Below are 24,000 nucleotides of genomic sequence, written 5' to 3' on the forward strand. Positions count from 1 at the left end.
TAACATTTTCAAGTGACAAAAAATATATCATTTTTTTTTAATTCACGACCCATATATAAACACTTACTAGTTGGGGTGACCCTCCAATGTGGGACATTTTTAAGTCACACCCACACACTAGTTCTTTCATAGTGTTTTTCTATCCAATTTTCTTCACTAGAATTAACTAGTGTTCCAACAGTTATATTATCACTAGTACAGCGGTTTTGGTTGAAGCTTTAAATTATTAGTCGGTCTCTTGGTTGTTATTTGTAATTGCGAGTGGACACTACAATGAAAGCAAAACAACATGCCTAGTCGCGGTAATTTTATACGTTAAGTTAAGTATTGGATAAGATAGAACAACTCAACACGATATAGAACAATATATGACAAACTTTTATGGTATTGAGCTGTCTTATCCCGTCTTTTATTTTTTACCAAATCAAATGCATCCTAAGTATTAGCGACGAGTCGTTTATCAACTACAAAAATTTAGTCGTTATTCGGCCACTAAAGTGTTTAAGGATCGGTGTTTTTTACATGTGCATATAAGTAGTTGAATATGAACTCATAAACAACTTTTTTGGAACCCACTTGAGTTGGTCTGGTGATATTGGATTGAGACCTTGTAGTGTGATCCTCTCAGAGTCTCATGTTCGATTCTAGTCTCATGTTCGATTCTTCCCGATGCCAATTTCAATAGATTAATTTGGCTTCTTCAATTTTTTATTTTATTTTTTTGGTCTTAATCTTCTAATTTTCAGAAGAAGAGCCTCTCAATAATCCAGGTTCGGTCAGAAGGTAGGTAATGTCTAAACATTAATTATTTTGGTGGGGTTTCTAGGGTTCATGATATTTAGATTTCATTAACTAGACTAGACCAGACTTCCTTAACTAAAACTTTCTAATATTTGCATAATATAACCATTATTTCGAGAAATGACAATATGAACATGAACTCTACTGTCCAAAGCTAAATCGTTGCTATAGACAAATAACCTTAATACTTCCAATTGAAGTTCATACAAATTCTCATCTTATATAACTCACAACTCATAGGCTTACATTCTTGCAAACATTCATAAATTCTTTAATACAATATCTCACATCACATTCATTCCTCAAATCTCTTCAACATTCATCATCATGAACCCACTAGATACTACAGAATTCAAGAAACAAGGTCACATGATCATTGATTTCCTAGCTGATTATTATGAAAACATTTCAAACTATCCTGTCCTAAGTCAAGTAGAACCAAACTACCTCAAAAAACTGTTACCTTCTTTTGCACCTTCAAATCCTGAACCTATTGAAATCATCCTTGAAGATTATCAAAAACACATAATCCCAGGTATAACACATTGGCAAAGTCCTAATTACTTTGCTTATTTTCCATCAAGTGGTAGCACAGCAGGGTTCTTAGGAGAAATGTTAAACACTGGATTGAATGTTGTTGGATTTAACTGGATTTCATCACCAGCTGCAACAGAACTAGAAAATGTTGTTATAGATTGGCTTGGTGAAATTTTGAATCTTCCTAAGAGTTTTCTTTCGTAAAACTTGTGATGCATCTTATCTGATTACATTGGTTTTAATCTTTCTATGACACGGTTCTCAATTTCTTCAATTCACAGAGTTGATAAGCCCTTGAGGTGGAGGAAGGATAATAAGGTATTGAACCACGAGATAAAAGCATCACTGTAGTTAGTTAATATGAGTTGCTTGTTGTACAAGTTAACTATGTATAGCACCATTTTAGTGTTAGATGCTTGCTAGTACACAACAGCTATGATATATATATATATATATATATATATATATATATATATATATATATATATATATATATATATATATATATAGATGTTGTAAACTCATGATTCATTAATGGAAATTACACTCTATCATTCACTTCATATTATAAGGACCCCTACGACGATATCTCGGTCAATCATATTGGACCCGAGAAATCTCCCTCATAAATCTCAATCTTCAATACAACCATTTTTCAAGTAAGTTTCCCATTTATTTATTTTCTCAACAAATTCTATAGTTTCCCTTTAGCCAAGAAGGATAATTTTTTCACCTTGAAATTTGTGTCATTATAAAAAAAAAAATTAGGATGAATTAAATAATGAATTGTGAAAATTAATTGCAAAAGGCGAGTGAAAAATCTATTAATTGATTTATTTGTTGTTAGGACTTGGTTAGTCTTTCTCGTGAACATAACTCAATCGATAGAGACAATGCATTATAATATGTAGTGGTCGGGGTTCAAACTCCAGACACCCCGTTTATTATATGCTTTTATTTTTATTTTATTTTGATATAGACTATATGCTTTCATAAAATGACATTCCTTAATTATGTTGTTTTTCATATATTTCTTTTCATGTTATAAAGTTTTTGGCCTTCCAAAAATCAAATATTAGAATATTTATATAGACAAAAGATATGATTTAAATTAACAATCACACTTGTGAGATTTGGTTTTCCATTCACCATAGAATTTGTAATGTCTCCACCTCTCTTATTCTATTATTCTGGAATGATTTTTGACCTTTTCAATTTCTTCTATGTTATAAAAAAAAAAAAAACAACCATCGGTTGTTCTTGGTTTTGCAATATTTCATTTTCTATTTCCTCTTGGAGGTTCTTGATTGCCATTGGTTATAACTAGTTTTATGAGTGGCAAATCCATATTATCAGGAACACCAACCACTCCAAATAGAATACAAATTAGGGAGCTTCTATGGTGCAGTCAGACAACTGACTTTTTTGAAAAAGTTAATTTTGTTCTTAATGTTTGATTCATTTTTAAATTGTTGATTACTGATTAATGATCAATAGTAATTCATCTAGTAATGCTTGCAACATCTTGGACTTACAAGTACTATTTTATTGTCGGAATCTTTAATATGCAAGCAGAGTTGATGATATTATGTGATAGTCTTAACTGTTATACTTTGTGGGGTGTTACGCTTATAACAAGGTAGCATAAAATTAGATTAAGTGTAGTCTTGTTAATCTGATGAATTGATGATACTATGAGGACTGAACTTTTGATGTCATTGTACAAACAGTGAGGTGTTACTCATTACATTTTTTATGTTACGGTGTTAACTTCACCAAAAAAGTCATTCTCATGACTTCACCATAGAATTTTCCTACAAATTATTATAAATATCTACTATCAAATAATGAAAAGCCAATAACAACTAGCTATACATATTCGTATATTTATCCTTATCCATTTTTTATTGTATATATTTTGCTTGACCTTGTTTCTTACACTTTTCCATTTGTCTCTAATCCTCAAAATTCAACGCATGAAGTCCTGTAGTTTCAAGTTATAGGTTTAATTGGACTCAAACGCACATTATGCTATATCTACTCTATATATTTTAAACATTACAATGCATTGATATTTTGAAGTTTAAATTACTTATATACACATTTCTAGTTAAAATATAGTCTATAATATAGTAGTTACATTTCTATAGAGTATTTATGTTTATTTACCAATTAAAAGGTCCTATTTTGATAACAAAATTATTAAGTAGGAGCTAGTTGTAAATCATATATTAGTCAGACCCAAGTCTTTATTGAGAATTAGGAGGAAGTAGAATTTGAAACTAAGCTAGTATTCCATCCGTTTCAAAATGAATGTCACTTTAACTAAAAAAATTTGTTTCAAAATGAATGTCACTTTACATTTCCAATACAACTTTAATTTGTTTCTTCCAACTTTACCCTCAATAAATACTCCAACTTTTCTCTCATAATTTTCAATGCAACTTTAATTTTGTTTTTTTCTTATAAAGTAAGGGCAGTTTAGTAAAAGCGTTATATCTAATGATTATTTCATTCCATTTCTTAATCTGTGTGCCAAAGCCTAAAGCGACACTCATTTTGAAACAGAGGGAGTAGATTTTTATTTGTGAAGCTAGTAGATTTTTATTGGTTGAAATCTTAATAGCCTCTATTACTAAGGTAAAGGAAAGAGCACTCCATCATGCACACACTTTTGTTAACATGATAATACTTTGAACATGCTTGTGTGTTGTACTATGTGTATGTATTACATGACCTTTGGCTTTGTGTCGCTTAGCGGTAAGTATACTTATACATGCTTGAATTGCCTTGCATTTTTTTTTTCTTCTAGAGTTAATATTGGTCTAATATGCGTCTCTAGCTAGTGGTTAGGTAATCAGGGCCGTTCCTATGAAATAAGAGTCTTGACTCTCTTTTTGAAATAGGCCCCCTAACATAAAAACATAATTTTTTGTGTAGCTAAACTTCATTAAAGAATCAGAATTAGAAGAACTTCTAAACATGAAACGAAATAAAAAAAAATTAAGTGAAAGAGAGGTGAAATTTATCTAACAGTGTCGTTTGGATTTATCATTCCTCCGTTGTGGGAAAGGGGAAACAAATGCTTTATGCGAAAAAGAAATGATTGTTGTGATTCTTTTTATTGAAATAGCTTTCCAAATTGACTGATTGAGTGATTATATAAATTGGGGGTGGTTTGGTAACATCAAATTTATGTCCAAAGGAGAATTAGAGTCTAGAAAAAACTCAAACGTGTACCGAAGAAAGAAAAAGAAGTAACATATATATATATATATATATATATATATATATTTTATTTAAGTGGGGTGTGGTATTAGACTTAATTTATTTTTTTGAGGCCCATTGGTTTTGGAGGCCCGGCTTGGTTGAGCTGCTTGCGCACCCCCAAGGTCGGGCCTGAGGGTAATGATTAGTTTAGTCGGACACTCACTACAGGTGATTTATTTTGTGGACTTAATTAACCTGGTGTCGTATACATACATTTATAGTCGTGTACATGGTGCCTGTTGATATTTGACTTCAAATTTCTGATTCTGTAAAGACCAAAATCGTGGTGCGATTTTGGGAGCCGTGACACGTTTTTTTCGTTGGTAGAATGGATGTTTTTGCTGAAGGTAAATCGCGACATGATTTGTACTGGCGTGGCACGATTTGTGGATAAGGATGCCGTACCTTGGGTCGTACGCTTCAATCGCGGCGCGATTTTCACAGGCGCGGCGCGATTTCGTCTTTCACTGTGTACTATATAAGTGTTTCGTTGCAGATTTTGAAGGAGAGGCTTTTAGAGAGAGAAACTGGGAATACAAAGGAGGTAACTTTAGGGTTGAGTGTCTTTGTAGTGAGGTTCTCTTGGGTTGGGAAACATTGTAAACACCTTGGCTAGTGAGATTTCACCATTGGAAGGATCAAAAGCTTCCTTTTGTGTTTTCTCTTAGGATTCATTGTTGAGTGTGGGTGACATGAAAATGGGTAGAAATTAGGTCTTGTTCTTTTGTGAGCTTCTAAGCTAATTTCTTGTAACCCATTTGTATCACTTTCATCTTAGTGGATTGGAGGGCTGCTCTCTCCCCCAGAGTAGGTCATATTGGACCGAACTGGGTTACCATCTTGGTGTGTTTGTTCCTTTCTTTCTTTGCTTATCTTTATTGCTTTGATTATGCTTGTGGTGTTGCTCTACACATAGATTTAGGTCTATTTTTTTGTTGTTGTTGCTTGGAGACACTTTATCTATTGATTACTACTTCCTTTGCTCCACACATCTTTGTGATTCATTGGTGTGATTTTGTCCGAAAACACAATAATTGGCGCCCACCGTGGGGCATAGGCGTAAATTGGTAAAGTTTGTATCATGGGTTCAAAGTGGGACATCGAGAAGTTCACCGGAAGTAATGATTTCGGGTTGTGGAAGGTTAAGATGCAAGCGGTTTTGACACAACAAAAGTGTGTAGAAGCATTGAAGGGTGAAGCGGCGATGCCGGCACATTTGACACAAGCGGAGAAACGTGAGATGATAGACAAGGCAAAGAGTGCCATTGTTTTATGTCTCGGAGATAAGGTCTTAAGGGATGTCGCGAGGGAGGCTACCACGGCGTCGATGTGGGCTAAGTTGGAGTCATTGTACATGACGGAATCGTTGGCTCATAGACAACTATTGAAACAACAACTCTATTCATTCAAGATGGTGGAGTCTAAACCAATCTCGGAGCAATTGGCGGAATTTAACAAAATTCTTGATGATTTGGCCAACATTGAAGTTAATATGGAAGATGAGGATAAGGCTTTGTTGCTACTTTGTTCATTACCAAAGTCTTTTGAGCATTTCAAGGATACCATCCTTTATGGTAAGGAGGGCACCACTACTTTGGAGGAGGTCCAATCGGCTTTGAGAACAAAGGAATTAACCAAGTTCAAGGACTTGAAGGTTAATGAAGGTGGTGAAGGCTTGAATGTTGCAAGGGGAAGGAGTGAGAAAAGAGGAAAAGGCAAGGGGAAGTCAAGGTCCACGTCTAAGTCCAAGGGTTTTGACAAATCAAAGTATAAATGCTTTCTTTGTCACAAACAAGGTCACTTCAAGAAGGATTGCCCGGATAAAGGGGGCAATGGTAGTTCTTCCGTTCAAGTTGCGGTGGCGTCCGATGAAGATGGTTATGAGAGTGCGGGTGCACTAGTGGTCACTAGTTGGGAACCGGAGAAGAGTTGGGTTTTGGACTCGGGATGCTCTTATCATATGTGTCCTAGGAAGGAATATTTTGAGACTTTGGCTCTAAAAGAAGGAGGAGTTGTTCGACTCGGAAATAACAAAGCATGCAAAGTCCAAGGCATGGGCACCGTTCGTCTAAAGATGTTTGATGGCCGTGAATTCCTTTTAAAGGATGTGAGGTTTGTTCCCAAACTTAAGCGAAATTTAATTTCCCTTAGCATGTTTGATAGTCTAGGTTATTGCACTAGAATTGAGCATGAGGTTTGTAAAATTTCGCATGGTGCATTGATTACGGTCAAAGGGTCTAAAATGAAAGGTTTATACATTTTAGATGGGTCCATAGTAATTGGTAATGCATCGGTAGCTAGTGTAGTACCTCATAATAATTCTGAATTGTGGCATTTGAGATTAGGGCATGATAGTGAAAGAGGTTTAGTTGAACTAGCTAAACAAGGTTTGCTAGGAAAAGATAAATTGGACAAGCTAGAATTTTGTGAGCATTGCATACTAGGCAAGCAACATAGAGTAAAGTTTGGTAGTGGTATGCAACATTCTAGTAGGCCTTTTGAGTATGTGCATTCGGACCTTTGGGGTCCTTCCAAGACACTTACTCATGGAGGGGGTTCCTATTTTCTTTCCATCATTGATGATTATTCTAGGAGAGTGTGGGTCTTTGTTTTGAAAAACAAAAGTGACACCTTTGAGAAGTTTAAGGAATGGCACACTCTCATAGAAAATCAAATGGGAACTAAACTAAAAGGTTTGAGAATTGACAATGGCCTGGAGTTTGTTTCAGAGCAATTTAATGAGTTTTGCAGGTTGAAAGGAATCAAGAGGCATAGAACCGTACCGAGAACACCGCAACAAAATGGTCTTGCTGAACGGGTGAATATGACCCTTTTGGAGCGGGTGAGGTGTATGCTTCTAGGAGCTGGGTTGCCTAAGAGTTTCTGGGGTGAAGCAGTGACAACTGCTGTTATTTGATCAATAGATGTCCATCAACAGGAATTGACTTCAAGACACCTATGAAAGTATGGAGTGGGAAACCGGCAGATTACTCCTCTTTGAAGGTTTTCGGAGCTTTGGCATATGCGCATATCAAGCAAGACAAGCTTGAGCCTAGAGCTTTGAAATGTGTCTTCATTGGGTATCCGGAAGGTGTGAAGGGTTACAAGTTGTGGAAATTGGACTCTAGTGGAGGATCAAAAGTCTTGATTAGTAGGGATGTTACCTTTGATGAGACCCGTATGGGGATGAAGTGTAAAGACCTAGAGACTTTAATACCGGAAACAATTGTGGAGGAAACTCAGTTTGAGGTGGAGCTTCCAAATGTAGAAAAAGATGAAGTGGAAGATGAAGCTTCTACATCGGATACAAGTGGAACTCAACCGGTAGTGGATCCCGATTATCTTTTGGCTAGAGATAGAGAAAGGAGGACCATTACGGCACCTAGAAGATATGGTTATGCGGACTTGGTGTGTTTTGCTTTAAATGCGGCTGAAGATGTGCAAGAATCGGAACCTAGAAACTTCAAGGAGGCATTTGAGAGCAAAGAAAGCAAGTATTGGTTGAAGGCGGTGAATGAAGAGATGGATTCATTGGAAAAGAACCAAACTTGGAAACTTGTGAAGCTACCTAAACATCAAAGGGTAGTTGGATGCAAGTGGATCTTCAAGAAAAAGGAAGGTATTCCGGGAGTTGAAGGTCCTAGGTACAAAGCAAGACTTGTGGCCAAGGGTTTCACTCAAGTGGAGGGGATCGACTACAATGAGATCTTCTCACCGGTGGTGAAACATTGTTCCATAAGGATACTTATGGCTATTATGAATCAATTCAATCTTGAATTGGAACAAATGGATGTAAAGACCGCAGTCTTACATGGTGACCTTGAAGAGACAATCTACATGGAGAAACCAGAAGGTTTTGTAGAGGACAAGTCTAAGGTATGTCTTTTGAAGAAATCTTTGTATGGGTTGAAACAAAGCCCTAGGCAATGGTATCGACGATTTGATGAATTTCTTTTGAAGACTGGTTTTGTGAGAAGCGGGTATGATTCTTGTGTGTACATGTTGAAGAGGGGTGAGAAAGTCATTCTCTATCTTCTTTTATATGTGGATGATATCTTGATGGCAAGCTCTAGCAAGGATGAGATTGTGAAGCTCAAAGAAAAGTTAAATGGTGAATTTGAGATGAAAGATCTTGGTTCGGCAAAGAGAGTTCTTGGAATTGATATCTTGAGGAATCGTGACAAAGGTGAACTTTTCTTATCTCAACTTAGTTATTTGAAGAAGGTGGTGGAGCGTTTTAGAATGTCAAATTCTAAAACCGTGAGCACTCCCTTGGGTCACCACACAAAGTTGTCCATAAAACAATGTCCTCAATCCGAGGATGAGAAGCAAGCGATGGAAAGTACTCCCTATGCAAGTGGGGTTGGAAGCATCATGTATGGAATGGTTTGTAGTAGGCCGGACTTAGCTTATGCGGTTAGCATTGTGAGTCGGTTTATGGCAAATCCGGGTATTGTGCATTGGCAAGCTTTGAAGTGGGTGTTGAGGTACTTGAATGGGTCTTTGAAGGGCGGTTTGAAATACACAAGAGTAGCTCAAGATAAAGACGCTTTGGAGGTGTATGTTGATGCAGACTATGCGGGCAATGTAGACACATGAAAATGTCTATCGGGTTTTGTGTTTACTCTTTATGGCACGACTATTAGTTGGAAGTCAAATCAACAATCCGTGGTGGCATTATCTACCACTCAAGCGGAGTACATTGCCCTTGTTGAAGGGGTGAAAGAGGCCATATGGTTGAAAGGGATGATTGGTGAGTTAGGAATTACTCAAGAATGTGTGAAGATACATTGTGATAGCCAAAGCGCCATTCACTTGGTGAATCATCAAGTGTATCATGAGAGAACAAAGCACATTAACATTCGTTTGCACTTTGTTAGAGACATGATTGAATCAAAAGAGATTGTGGTGGAAAAGGTGGCATCGAAAGAGAATCCGGCGGATGTGTTTACCAAGTCATTACCTAGATCAAGGTTCAAGCATTGCTTGGACTTGATCAAGTTTGTTGAAGAGTGATTCCCTTTTGGAGAGAGCAGCATGGTGGTTGATGGTTAAAGTGACATCATCACCAATTAGAAGTCAAGGTGGAGAAATGTTGATATTTGACTTCAAATTTCTGATTCTGTAAAGACCAAAATCGTGGTGCGATTTTGGGAGCTGTGACACGATTTTTTTCCTTGGCAGAATGGATGTTTTTACTGAAGGTAAATCGCGGCACGATTTGTACTGGCGTGGCATGATTTGTGGATAAGGATGTCGTACCTTGGGTCGTACGCTTCAATCGCGGCGCGATTTTCACAGGCGCGGCGCGATTTCGTCTGTGACTGTGTACTATATAAGTGTTTCTTTGCAGATTTTGAAGGAGAGGCTTTTAGAGAGAGAAACTTGGAATACAAAGGAGGTAACTTTAGGGTTGGGTGTCTTTGTAGTGAGGTTCTCTTGGGTTGGGAAACATTGTAAACACCTTGGGTAGTGAGATTTCACCATTGGGAGGATCAAAAGCTTCCTTTTGTGTTTTCTCTTAGGATTCATTGTTGAGTGTGGGTGACATGAAAATGGGTAGAAATTAGGTCTTGTTCTTTTGTGAGCTTCTAAGCTAATTTCTTGTAACCCATTTGTATCACTTTCATCTTAGTGGATTGGAGGGCTGCTCTCTCCCCCAGAGTAGGTCATATTGGACCGAACTGGGTTACCATCTTGGTGTGTTTGTTCCTTTCTTTCTTTGCTTATCTTTATTGCTTTGATTATGCTTGTGGTGTTGCTCTACACATAGATTTAGGTATGTTTTTTTTGTTGTTGTTGCTTGGAGACACTTTATCAATTGATTACTACTTCCTTTGCTCCACACATCTTTGTGATTCATTGGTGTGATTTTGTCCGAATTCACAACAGTGCCAACAATTGGATGAAACTTGTAGTTTCTTTTTGAGTGCTCATAATTGGTTGAGACTCGTTTTTATGGAGATAAGCAAGATAGAAAGAGCACCTCAAGTTAGCTATTCAAATTTCTGAATGCTCCAATCTCTTCGTTTGCTAAGAAGCAACCAATGGTAGCATTGTCAACATGTGAATCTGAGTACATTGCATGTTGTCTGGTAGCTTGGCAAGCAGTTTGGCTTGAATCTATACTTAAGGAGATGGAAATTGAAGTTAGCAGACCTATAGATTTGTTTATAGACAATAAGTCTGTATGTGTAATTCACAATTTACATAATTCGATCTTCTCATTCTCTCTTCTTCTTATTCTCTTAAATTCCAATAATCAAAAACCCTAAAAAAACTAGCTTGTATCACAAGCATTGTGCTGCGCTAACAACTTCAACCATTTTTTTCTATCCACGTTGTAACGTCCCAATTCATCCAATGATAAAAAAAATAATAAAGAATGATTCACCATTCTATAAAACTCACTTTTTTTTTGAGAGAAATAAAACACGCATAAATACCTCTTTACATATCCGATGTTCCAAATTGCTTTATCTAATTTATTTATTGTTGTAATTAACCGTTAAATAAATCTTATACTCTTATTAAGTTTTGCTTATAGAAAAGGAATGACCGGCCTCTTGCTCATGTCTTTATAAATATATTTTGGAGGGAGCTTCTATGGTGAAGTTGCTTTTGTGACTTTTTTGGAAAAGTCGCTTATGTGGCCTAATAGGAAAGTGCCAAGTGGATGTCTTTTTAAATCGGTTAATTGGAAAAGCGATTTTAAAAAGCCTTTGTTTTTGGAAAAAAGATATTTTTAATTTCTTTTTTATTTTTATTTTCATTTTTAATTGGAAAAGCGATATGAATTGTATCTTTTCCTAAGAATTCTATGCTATGGTGTGAATTACTCAGAGCATAATTAATTCTATAATAAATTGTAAAAGGATGATTACCTTCTTTCATGAATTTTGAATTTTCCATTTTATAATGAAAAACTATGGATCTATCTAGATCTATATCTTTTAGGGATAATCCTATTTGTAAATTTATATCAAATTTTATTTTTCCATCTTTAAGATTACATTTTCCTTTTGCAATCATTGCATGGTTCTTGTCTAAAATCCTAGAGTCTTCTAGGGCTATTTCTAAAGGTGAATTAATACCTTTCATGAAGGTACTTTTGATTAAGAATTGAATGGTTGATATATGAATATAACCAATTTTTCTTCTTTCGTTTTCGGAAAACGTTTCAAGTCTCTTTATGATTTGTTCTTTGTTTATAGTAGATATAACTATTTTTCCATTAGTTGTTTCAATAGGAATTGCTTCTTCCCCTGTTACTATTCCAAATTTCAGAATATTTTTCCTTGAAAGAAATTCTCTCAATTTACTAAATTTTCTTTTAAAATTTTCTTCAGCAGTTAAAGACAAATCTGCTTATTCTATTTTATTATCTATTATGCTATCAGCATAATAACTAGATGTTCCTTCGAAATATGAGATTTCAGTCATGTTTTATAATAATATGCAATAAATTCATACCTGATTATTTCTTCAGAAATATGGTTGATTTTTGCTTCAGCAATTTGATTTCTTCAGCAATTTTTTCTGCTTGTGTTTGAGTTTTTCCCAACTCAGGGCGAATTCCTCCAGAGTATTACCTCAAGAATTCTCAGCTATAGTGTTTTACCACTATAGGACCACTAGTTCTTAAAACTAAGAGGCAAGCTCATATCAAACTGATATAACTTATATTGCTTCAATTCATGGTGGTTACAAATGGGCTTCGAGGCCCTTATTTATAGGATGAGAGACTTACAAGTTGGTCTTCATAGTTGGCACAACGTCTCTTTCCTTTACAGCACACGAAAAGAAATGACAAGACAGAAAAAAAGAAGACGTAGAAAAATATGTTACATAATTGCCTTAGAGATAAGGCTTATCTCTAAATGGGTCCCATGCCCACTAACTTTATACATTTTCTTCGTTGTTTGGTGATACGTCACTATCATACAATGATTCTTTGTCGGCCACGTTATTCATGTCTTTTGCACACCACTTGCATTGGTGTCCTTTGTATTTTTGAAAGTGTCGGCAGAACTCCTGTTGAATTGGGTCGGGTAGATGGCCCAAGTCTGCTTCAAGCCCACTAAAGTTTTCTTCGAACTTTAGTATTTGCTGAAGGTGTTCTTCTCTAGCTTGTTTTCTTGAGTCACTATAGACTAGAAAACTTTCTTTTGCTGTGATTACCCTGAAGTTAGGTAATTTTGATCCAAATCTGATGAGAGTATCATAGAATTTTTCCATTTGATGCAGAAAACATTCTGGTCTTGGATCCACATCTCTATCATCATTTGTTGGATATGAATGATTTGAAATGCCAATCTTGATTAAATGTCTGGCTTTAATAACTTTATCATCTTCAAACCATGGATAGGTTGAAGTAAAAGATAAAAAGAACTCTTTACCTTTTGCAAAGTTATTGTTGAATTTATAAGCGACATCGCCTATATCTTTCGGAAGAAGTTCTAATTCATGGATCTTCTTTCTTGTATCTTCTTGAAGATACATCGTTTTAATCATCCCACAATCATAGAATGATCTTACCAATTCCTTGCCTATGCCTGGAACTGTTACAGCTTTGACTTCTATCCCATTGTTGCTAGGATAAAAACATTTTGCTTTTAATTCTTCTGAATAGTTGGTTAACCATCTCCAGTTTTTGTAGTAGTCTCCAATGGTGACTTCTTTGACGAACTGTCTTTCTCCATAGATAATTCTATCTACAGATATCTTCTTTTTAGTCTCCATTTTTGATGGTTGGACTATGTTATTGGCTGTTGCAACTTCTTTGTAACAGCGTTGTAGGCTGTTTTTGCTTCTTCAAGAGTCATATAACCCTTGTATCTGACATTTTTACCATTTACATGTAACTTTGTGGTTTCCCAGTTATGGTAGATACCTTTCATGGGTCCATCAAAAATTACATATGCTTGCTTTTTGCCAAGTTGACTATCAATTTTCTGACTTGTTTGTTGATCAATGGATTCTTTTTCTTTTCCATTTTTTCTTTCATCTTCTTCAACTTTGTCAGCCCAAGATGTTTTAGGTAATTCTGCAAGGACAGTTGTTGGGTTTGTTGATGAATTCCATCCATTTGGTGCTATTGACTCAATTGGAGTTTCTGATTCTTTTGGGATTGTGTATTTTACATAGTAGTTGTATTTCCCAGAATCTTGTCCTAGTAGATCCCAGTTTTCAGTAGTTTTGGATTCTGAAACTGTTGATGTTTCTTTTTTACATAGTTTTTCAAGGTTTTGAATTGTTAATATCATCTCCCCCTCTTCAGAAAGAAGAGTTTCTAGACGATTTTTTTGCAGAGGTAATTTGCTCCTGCTTTTGCCTGAGAGAATTCTGTAATGTCTTTATAGCGGCTTCCATTCTCTAGTTAATGCATCTGCAAAGCAATTCTTTTCAGATTTTATATATTCAATATATGGGTGAAACGGCTGGAGTTTCATCTGCCATCTTACAAGTCTTCCATATTTATAATTGACACGAAGGTCATATTTCCAAAATACGGTTACATATTTGGAATCTGTTCTTAGTAAAAATCTGGTTGGAATTAATTCCATTTGCCATTTTGTTAAAACTTTAACACAACTTAATGTTTCTAACTCATGAATTGGATATCTCGTTTCAGTATCTGTGAACGACCCTGAAACATATTTACAAAGCAAAAGATCTTCATCTTTTATCTTATTTTTAATATTTTCATAAGAATAATCAATCTTAGTATCTTTTGATACTAATTTTTCTGATAAATCAGATAGTTTGTCTAATTTCTCTTTCGAGCTACTAGACTTAGCGTACTGGGTTGCTCCAGTATCTTTTATTCCTTGTTGATGGGTTATATCACCAACATAGTTTCCCGAATCATCAAGATTCAGTATCACTTTACCATTAGGTAGAGCTCTCATACAACCTGCCCAGGTTGTTTTATCAGCATCAATCTCAACAATTAAAAAATCATTTTCTGTTGGATTGTATAAGCTGGGTAAAACTTTAATTTTTCTTTTAATAGTTTTTACAGTTAGAGTATCTTGTTCAGTCCATGACCATGGAACTTTTTCAGATATCTTTTTCTGTAAAACCTTTCTTTCAGTTGCCAAATTTTTGAAAAATCCTTCATTGGCAATATAATTCAAACATCCTAAAAATCTTTGAATTTGTTTTCGGTCTTTCAATTCATCAGGGAAAGCTTGAATCTTTTCCTGAACATGTGGAGATAAATCGAGAGTGCCATTTTCTTTTAAAATAAGACCTAAATACTCGATTTCTTTTTTTGGCTAATTGTGATTTCTTTTTTGAAATAACAATTCCTTTTTCTGAAATTCTGTTTAAAACAGTTTCTACATCTTTAAGATGTTGTTCTTTAGTTCCTTTTGTAAAAACTAAAATGTCATCAATATATGCCAAACATGTATGTTCTAATCCTCTAAGAGCATTATCCATAAATCTTTGGTATATAGATGGTGCTTGTTTTAGTCCAAATGGAAGGACATTCCATTGGTAATGACCTTGTGGACATGAAAAAGCTGTTAAAGGCTTAGTTTCTTCTGAAAGTCTAATTTGATAGTATCCTGATTTTGCATCAAAGGATGAAAACCAATCACTTCCTTTTATTTTCTGCAAAATATAATCCTTTCGTGGTAATTTATAAGAATCTCCGATTGTAGCATCATTGAGTTTCTTATAATTTATCACCATTCTAGCTTTTCCTCTTTTTATTTCATTGTGATTTGTCACATAAAAAGCGGGTGCCGAATGTGGACTTGCAGATGGAGTAATTAACTTCTTTTCTTGAAGTTCTTTTATATCTTTTTGAAATTCTAATTTATCTTGTACTGAATAAGGCATTTTATATTTTACATTAATCTCCTTATTGAGATCTCGTAATTTAATAGTAACAAGTTCATGATTTGTATTTTTCAGTTTATCCGAAGGATCTTCTGAACATACAGTATCAAGTTTTTGTTCTATTTCTTCAAGATTTAAAAAGAATTTTCCTTCTTCCCAAATACTCTTTAGGTTTATAAGATTTTCAGAAATTAATTGCATAATCTCGTTTCTAGTTATAATTTTTGTTGTTATAACTTTTGTCTTTTCTTTGGGGTTTGCTAAATTTTTCCAAAGCAAAGAGATAGTTTTAACATTTTGCACAAACGGTGCATATAACTTTAAAAAGTTATTTCCAATGATTAAATCTAATCCTGAATCATGGAGATAAATTGTTGGTATGAAGAATTCATGACCTTCTATAGTAATTGAGATGTTTCTCAAAACAAACCATATTTGATGTTTTGACTTATCTGCAACAATTATTTCTTTGGGTTTTTCTAATTTTTCCCAATTTCTTGATATGTTTCGTTTTCCAAAACATAATGTTGCGCCTATATCTAAATAGGCTAAAATTTCCTTCTTGCGAAGTTTTACTTTGATAAAGGTAGCACTAGGGTTTCCTTTACTCAAAATCTTGGTTTTTCTCATCTTCGGAATCCGTACAAAGTTCATAGAAACTTTGTTGCTCCCAATCAGAATCTGAATCTGATTCTACTGGTTCATAACCTATTCTATAGATCATGTTTAAAACTTGTTTCTTTTCTTTAGAAACTTTCTTTGGACATTCATTAGCATAATGTCCTGTTTCATGGCATAACCAGCATGTACATAATTTTTTTCCTTTGGGACAGGTTTTATTTTTTCTAGGGTATTCCCTTTTTTTTCTATAGAATCTTTTCTTCCTATGTTTCTTTTTATCATAGGAAAATCTTTTAAATTTCTTTCTTCTAGGATATTTTCTTTTTCTCCTATTTTTATCACAACCATATGCTCCAATTTTTCCTTGGATTCTATCGCAGCACAATCCTATTCGTGCATCTCGTTTTGATTGTTTCTTTAGGCACTGTTCTTGCATCCAATTTCTAAGAATAGAAATTCTAGCTCCTAAAGTATTTTTAACCTTTCCTGAGGATACTGCATTATTAAATTCGGTTTGAATTATTTGGGACATTGCCATATGTAATTTTTGGTAGAATAGTTCGACAACCTTTTGGCTATCTCTGGTTTCCTTATTTAAGTCATAATATAATTGTGAAAATTCACAAATATAATTTTCTATGTAACAAGGATTACATATGGATAAATTCATTATTCTCCATAATTTTTCAGTATTAAAGGCGATATTTGAATCTACCGTATCTTGCCATCCTTTGAATTCATTTAAAAGCCATTCAAAGACTTTATTGATCATTCCCATACTGTTTTCTGCAGTTTGTTCTTCTTCAGGTTTTCAGCCAGAAATTTATATGCATTACCTTCTGTTCTACACAAAAGATAATTAAAAATCTGTTTTGGGTTTATACCTTTTAAATCACTATCTAACTGTATTTGGATAGTATTTTTATTATACCAGTTTCTTATAGCTTGAACAAGATTGTCAACACAATCAATATTTAGAATTCCACTTCCATCATTTACACTATGTTTGGGAATATAATTCATAGGAATTCTTTGGTATTTAGCTTGGGAAAATTCTCTATGGAATTCTGTATTCCAATTATAAGAGGGTCCTCTTTTTGTTCCTGAGCTTTCGCCCATTTCTAATTGTTCTATTTTAACGAAATTTCCATCGTCTTTTGATTCATCATCAGAACTAAAGTCGTAGACAAAATCTTCTAGATCTTTAGGTTCAGGTTCTTCCTTAATGGAATCTTTTTCACAGTAGCCATAAGTTGGTCTAATTTTTCGAGTTGATACTCTATGTTTTCTTCTATACTCATTTTTTATAGTTAGTAAATAAAGTTTTTTCGATTTTTTCCTTATTCTCCCCCTCTTCATGAAGAGAAAGATTTTGTTTACAACAATTTTTTATCAGATAATTAATCATGTCAGTGATATTGTTTAACTGAGGATTAAAAGAATGATATATATGAGGATATTTATGGTTCTCATTTTTGTTGTAACATGGAAAATCTCTTTCCATATTTATCAAAGTTTCATGGGGTCTTTCTAATCCTTGCTCATAATCTTTTGTGAATAAACTATTTTGTTTAAAGATTTGAGGTAAGGTTTCAAGAAAAGAAATTTGTCTTTCAAATCTCTCATTTAGTTTCTTGGTTTCGTCAAGCAAAGCTTTGACTCTAGTTGTGAGTGTATTGTTTTCTTCACTCATCTTATAGAGTTATCTAGCTAACTTTTTAAGTTTATCCTTTAAATCTTTAGCTAATTCTTTATATTCATTATATAAAAAATGATCTTCAGTTTCTTGGCTTTCATATAAATATTTTTGTAAAAAATAATCTGACGTTTGTTCACACCATCTAATTTGTGCTTTTACTAGTGTAATATCTTGATAATTTGGACATAAAATAAATGGTTGTAAAATAAGCTTCCCTGTTGGTCCTTTAATAAATTCCATTATTTTATTTTAGACTTTTTAAGCCGGTTTTTGTACAAGCTGATTTTAAATGTTTGACTTTTTTGAAAAAGTCATTTAGGTGACTGCACCGTAGAATTTCCTTATTTTGGATCGTACATCTCTATAAACTTGTAACACATACGATAATACTGGAATAGATAACACATAAAGTGCTATATAATGTCAAAAAACATAAAGCTTTGTTAGAACTACTTTAATGGCTTAATCCAACCTTTTCTATTTTTGTCTCTTTTTTTGTTGTTGTTGGCTCAATTGATAAATTAGGACTCAGTTCTTGTCTTCTTGATAAGGAAATCATACATGAGACTCAAAAATCATTCTCTCCTCTGCTTGAAAATCAACGTGACATTTGCCGTTAAAAAAGAAGAAGTGACATATCATGTGTTAGTTTAACAACGTAATGCCTTCGTGAGCTTAACTCAATTGGTATGGACAATGCATAATACATGTAAGGTTAGGGTTCGAACCCCGCCACCACAAAAAAAAAAGTCTGACAACGTAAAGATGAATTTCAAATCTCCAAAAAACGATTGTAATATATTTATTAGTATAACTTTAATTTTATTATTTCATCTTAAACAAAAAAGAGTAGCATATATGATATATCACCTCGTCAAAACCAATTTTCTAGTTCACTGCAATGCAAGTATGCATGCCTGTGATCACCTACTTGCAGGGATGTGACGGTGTACATACATGATCATGCATGCATGTGTAATGTGCGACTCTTTCACAACCTAATCAGAAATAAATGAAATACTAACTGAAGTTCTATGGGGGTAGTTGAGATCGAACTATTGGATGATAACTAAGTATCAGGTGGAAATGCATACAGCAACCATGAAATAATGGTTTAAACGTGTTTAGTATATTTCTTTTTTAATAATATTGCTAAAAAAAAAACTAGATAATAATAATGTGTCGGCCTAGTTTTTTTTAAAATCAATAATTAAATGATATTTTTGTAATAAACTAACAATTTTTTAAAATTTAACTGAGATATGACCTGCACTATATGAATGCTTTTATGAGTTAAGATTCAAACATTGTTTCATAACATTGAGGAGTTTAACTCCTTCCGTTAGATTTTTTATTTTTTTTTGACAAAACTCCTTCCGTTAGATTTAACACCCGTTGTATGGTCATTTTTCCAGTTCTAGTTATTTTTAGAGGATTTCATGGTTCTAGTTAATTATTTTTGTTATATTTTTATAAAAAACATTTAACATTCCCGAACACATTTTTTTAATGGAAAATGTTAGTATGATAATTGTTATATTAGTTTTTTTTTTCTTTTTGCAAGAACTTGAACTCTAAACCCCCAACTTCTTAACCCTTAACTCAAACCAGTTCAGCTACACAACATTCTCTAACACTAATATTTTTACATTGTCATGAAGTGCGAATAAATTTTTTGGGTAGATAAACGATATGATAATATCCACTGAAAACTCACACACACACAAGTGGAGTAACTGAGATTCAAACCGCAATCGCATTCGGTCTAATAATTTTGAGTATTTTTTCGGCTGAGTTAAACCTTATACACTAAGAAGTGCGAATGAATTGCATATTATTTTAATCAGTTAAGCAAAGGTCACGTAGATATATATAAGCCGTATCCAAATTCCAAGCAATGAATGTAGTTTAGTGTCTGTTTGGTATGGCTTTTTTGTCATCCAAAAGCCAGTTTGAATTGCCAAAAGTGAGTTTACCCTTTTCAATGATGTTTGGACAAAACAAAAAGCAATTCTAGTATTTCACTTTTCAAAGCTAAACGTGAGTTTGAGAGAAGCATGAATTTCAAGCTTCAGCGTTTCATGTAATCAATTCTGCAGCAAACAAACTTGATTTACCAGTTTTGCCCCTTTCATAGCCATGTGCATTCATGCAGTTTTGATTATATGAATCCCCTGTTTCATGTTTTAGGCTGCAGCCATATTTCATTAGTTTGAGAGAAGCATGAATTTCAAGCTTCAGCGTTTCATGTAATCAATTCTGCAGCAAACAAACTTGATTTACCAGTTTTGCCCCTTTCATAGCCATGTGCATTCATGCAGTTTTGATTATATGAATCCCCTGTTTCATGTTTTAGGCTGCAGCCATATTTCATTATCTAGGTTAGAGATGAAGAAGCATTAATTGGGCATGTTAGTATTTTTCTTACTTAACCCAGCCCATTAGCTTAAGTGAGTTTTTTTATAATGAGAATAACGTTTTTCTTTAAAAATATGTCAAATGATTTTATTTAAAAAAAAAAGACTCTCATAAACTGATATTATTTTAAAATAAATTTGTGAACCAATAAAAATTCATTTATGATTTTAGATAAATTCAAATGATTATCTAAATTAAGAATGGGATATTTAATTTTAAACACAGTTAAATGGGTAATTTGGTCATTACTTATATAAAATCAATTTTTATTCAAACTATCCAAACATCATCAACTCAAAAAAATCACTTTTAATAAGCGTATCCAAACATAAATCAATTCACACCCAACTCACTTTTAACCAAAATCAATTCTTTCAAACTTCATTTTATCAAAATCAATTCTCGCCACCGACATGCCAAACACACACTTAGTTGATTGACCTTATAGTAGAAGACATAAGTTTGATTATACAACCTAGAAGAAAAAAAAAAGACATAAGTTTGATCTATACAAATTTTTTGAGGTGGGATACCAATTTTAAACTGCAACTTTACTTGCTGAGAAATTATTCTGATTCTGATAGAGGATTTAAAAATCCTTATGAATACGTTTTAAAAAATTATTATTTGCGTCATATTTGTATAAAAATTAGTCGTCATGTTTCCTTTTTTAAATTTATTATCAAGATCACTTTATTGTTTCCTTCTATAAAAGTTACACGTAGCGACACCTATATCATTAGGATTATTAGCTATATCATTTAATAATGTTTGATTTTATTGGGGTATAGAAAGTGATTTACAACCAAATTTTCTTAGCAAAATAAATATGATCCTTAATTACTTGTGAGATGTGTGTGTTATATTACCACTAGTACTTCGGTTTTGGTTGAAGCTTTAAATTAAGCCGGTCTCTTGATTGTGATTTGTAATTGCGAGTGGACACTACAATGAAAGCAAAACAACATGGTTAGTCAACAGGGAATCACAAAGAAAAGAAAAAAAAAAAATCAAACTTGGTCCTTAAAATGCGTTTGATATGCTAAATATTCATACAATTGGTCCTCAAAATTTAAACTTGATACACAAATAGCATTAATATGCAAAATATTATTCAAACTTGGTCCTCAAAATTTAAACTTGATACACAAATAGCATTAATATGCAAAATATTAGTCAAACTTGGTCCTCAAAATTTAAACTTGATACACAAATAGCATTAATATGCAAAATATTATTCAAACTTGGTCCTTACGATTTAAATTCATACAAATTCTCATCTTATATAACACAGCTCATATCATATTTACACATTCTTGCAAACATTCATAAATTCTTTAATACAAATATCTGACATTCCTCAAATCTCTTCAACATTCATCATCATGAACCCACTAGATACTACAGAATTCAAGAAACAAGGTCACATGATCATTGATTTCCTAGCTGATTATTATGAAAACATTTCAAACTATCCTGTCCTAAGTCAAGTAGAACCAAACTACCTCAAAAAACTGTTACCTTCTTTTGCACCTTCAAATCCTGAACCTATTGAAACCATCCTTGAAGATTATCAAAAACACATAATCCCAGGTATAACACATTGGCAAAGTCCTAATTACTTTGCTTATTTTCCATCAAGTGGTAGCACAGCAGGGTTCTTAGGAGAAATGTTAAGCACTGGATTGAACGTTGTTGGATTTAACTGGATTTCATCACCAGCTGCTACAGAACTAGAAAATGTTGTTATAGATTGGCTTGGTGAAATTTTGAATCTTCCTAAGAGTTTTCTTTTTAAAGGTGGTGGCGGCGGTGTTTTATTAGGTACAACCTGTGAAGGTATTTTGGGAACTCTAGTTGTTGCTAGAGATAAAATTCTTAGCAAAATTGGTAGTGAAAATGTAGGTAAACTTGTTGTTTATGGTTCTGATCAAACACATTGTGCAGTTCAAAAAGCAGCTCATATAATAGGAATAGACCCGAAAAATTTCCGGGCTATTAAGACTGATAAGTTAAATTCATTCACTTTGTTGCCTGAATCATTGTTATCAACAATACAAAATGATTTGAAAAATGGTTTGGTTCCTTGCTTTCTTTGTGTAACTGTTGGCACAACTTCAACGACCGCAATTGATCCGGTAGGAAAATTGTGCAATGTCGCGAAAGATTATGGAATTTGGGTTCATGTTGATGCTGCTTATGCTGGTAGTGCTTGTATTTGTCCTGAGTTTAGATATTTGATTGATGGTGTTGAAGATGCTGATTCTTTTAGTCTTAATGCTCATAAATGGTTTTTGACTAATTTAGATTGTTGTTGTCTTTGGTTAAAGGATCCAAATTCTTTGATAAAGTGTTTGTCAACGACGAATTCTGAGTATTTGGAGAATAGTGCTTCTGATTCAAAACAAGTGGTTGATTACAAAGATTGGCAGGTAACTTTAAGCCGAAGATTTCGCGCTTTGAAGGTATGGTTTGTTCTTAGAAGCTATGGTGTTGATAATCTTAGGAATTTTTTAAGGAACCATGTTGAAATGGCTAAAACTTTTGAAGGGTTGGTGAAAATGGACAAAAGGTTTGAAATTGTTGTACCTAGAAAACTTTCTCTTGTTTGTTTTAGGATTTTACCATATGGTAAAAAAGTTGCTAATGGAAAGGTAACAAATGGTGATGTTAAACTAATTAGTAATGAAGATGTTATTGTTGCTAATGGAAAGGTGACAAATGGAGAAGCTAAATTAATTAGTAGTGAAGATGTTATTGCTAATGAAATTAATCGTAAGTTGTTGGATTCTATCAATGGTTCAGGTGATGTGTACATGACTCATGCTGTGGTTGAAGGAGTTTTTGTGATTAGGTGTGCTGTTGGAGCAACTTTAACAGAGGAAATGCATGTGATTAGGGCTTGGAAGGTTGTACAAGAACATGCAGATGCTATTCTAAAAGATAAAAAGAGTTGCATATTTGTCTAGAAACGGTCTATTGGTTACAATGGTTACAAGTTTACTATTAAAAAAGCAAAATTTGCATTTAAGTTAGTTTGTTGTTAGTTAGTAGTTGAGCTTAAGGATTATGAATTGTCTTGTTGATTGATATCCTTTGTGTTATTATGTTTGCTATTATGTCTATTTCCTCCCGAAATAAAGTATATGTCTAATTATAATATCTTTTTATTTGTGGCAAAAGCCAACCTACATATTGTGTATTCATCTGCACATCAACATCAGCAGAATAAATTTTTTAAGGGTTGGATCAAATAGATTGAAACAAAAATTAAAATCTTCTTACATTAAATAGATTGAAATTTTATATGGCTCATCTATTAAACAGATGGACTATTTTAACTCACTTTAAATTTTAAAATAGTGGAATTTCCTTTAGGACTATATAAATAATAAATAGTAAAACGGTGTTCCACCATGCACAAGTGTCTTTTTCACCACTATATCGATAAGTCACATCATATCTTATTTTATCGAAAATTGTTGTTCACACATTTGACAGGGCTGAGAAACACATATAAAAGACGAAAATACCCCTCGACAGTTAACTGTCGAGGAAGTAAACCGGCTGCAGTTAACTGCCGAGGAAACTTTTGCAGTTAACTATCGAGGAAAACTTCGACAGTTAACTACCGAGGAACTTAAAACTTGAAATTAAATAAGGAAATACACCTAAGTTTTCCCTTAATTAAATTTAATTCTTTAATTAGAAAATATTTGTAATTATTTGTAATTAATTTCATTGATGTCTATCATTATTTATAGGTTTGACTAACCTATTATTACTTTATAATATTTAAGATA

General features: G+C 33.6%; 2 protein-coding genes across 2 annotated transcripts; both read left to right on the forward strand.

Annotated features, from left to right (window-relative positions):
* Positions 1–1,128: 1,128 nt before the first annotated feature.
* On the forward strand, positions 1,129–1,542 carry LOC146944959 (tyrosine decarboxylase-like). The gene has a single exon (XM_085748005.1). The coding sequence runs from the start codon at positions 1,129–1,131 to the stop codon at positions 1,540–1,542; it is 414 nt and encodes a 137-aa protein (XP_085604131.1).
* Positions 1,543–21,293: 19,751 nt separating this feature from the next.
* LOC146944960 (tyrosine decarboxylase 1-like) lies at positions 21,294–23,386 on the forward strand. Its single transcript, XM_085743351.1, has one exon. It carries the CDS (start codon positions 21,583–21,585, stop codon positions 23,164–23,166), a length of 1,584 nt encoding a protein of 527 aa, XP_085599477.1. The 5' UTR covers positions 21,294–21,582; the 3' UTR covers positions 23,167–23,386.
* Positions 23,387–24,000: the final 614 nt, after the last annotated feature.

This window comes from Medicago sativa, chromosome 2 (genome assembly GCF_051527215.1).
Source record: "Medicago sativa cultivar Bolivia chromosome 2, Bolivia_mono, whole genome shotgun sequence".
In the NCBI taxonomy this organism is placed as follows: domain Eukaryota; kingdom Viridiplantae; phylum Streptophyta; class Magnoliopsida; order Fabales; family Fabaceae; genus Medicago; species Medicago sativa.

Excerpts from the sequence above, each read along its gene's own strand:
- LOC146944959 (XM_085748005.1), top strand. The coding sequence starts at position 1,129 with ATGAACCCACTAGATACTACAGAATTCAAGAAACAAGGTCACATGATC.
- LOC146944960 (XM_085743351.1), top strand. The coding sequence starts at position 21,583 with ATGAACCCACTAGATACTACAGAATTCAAGAAACAAGGTCACATGATC.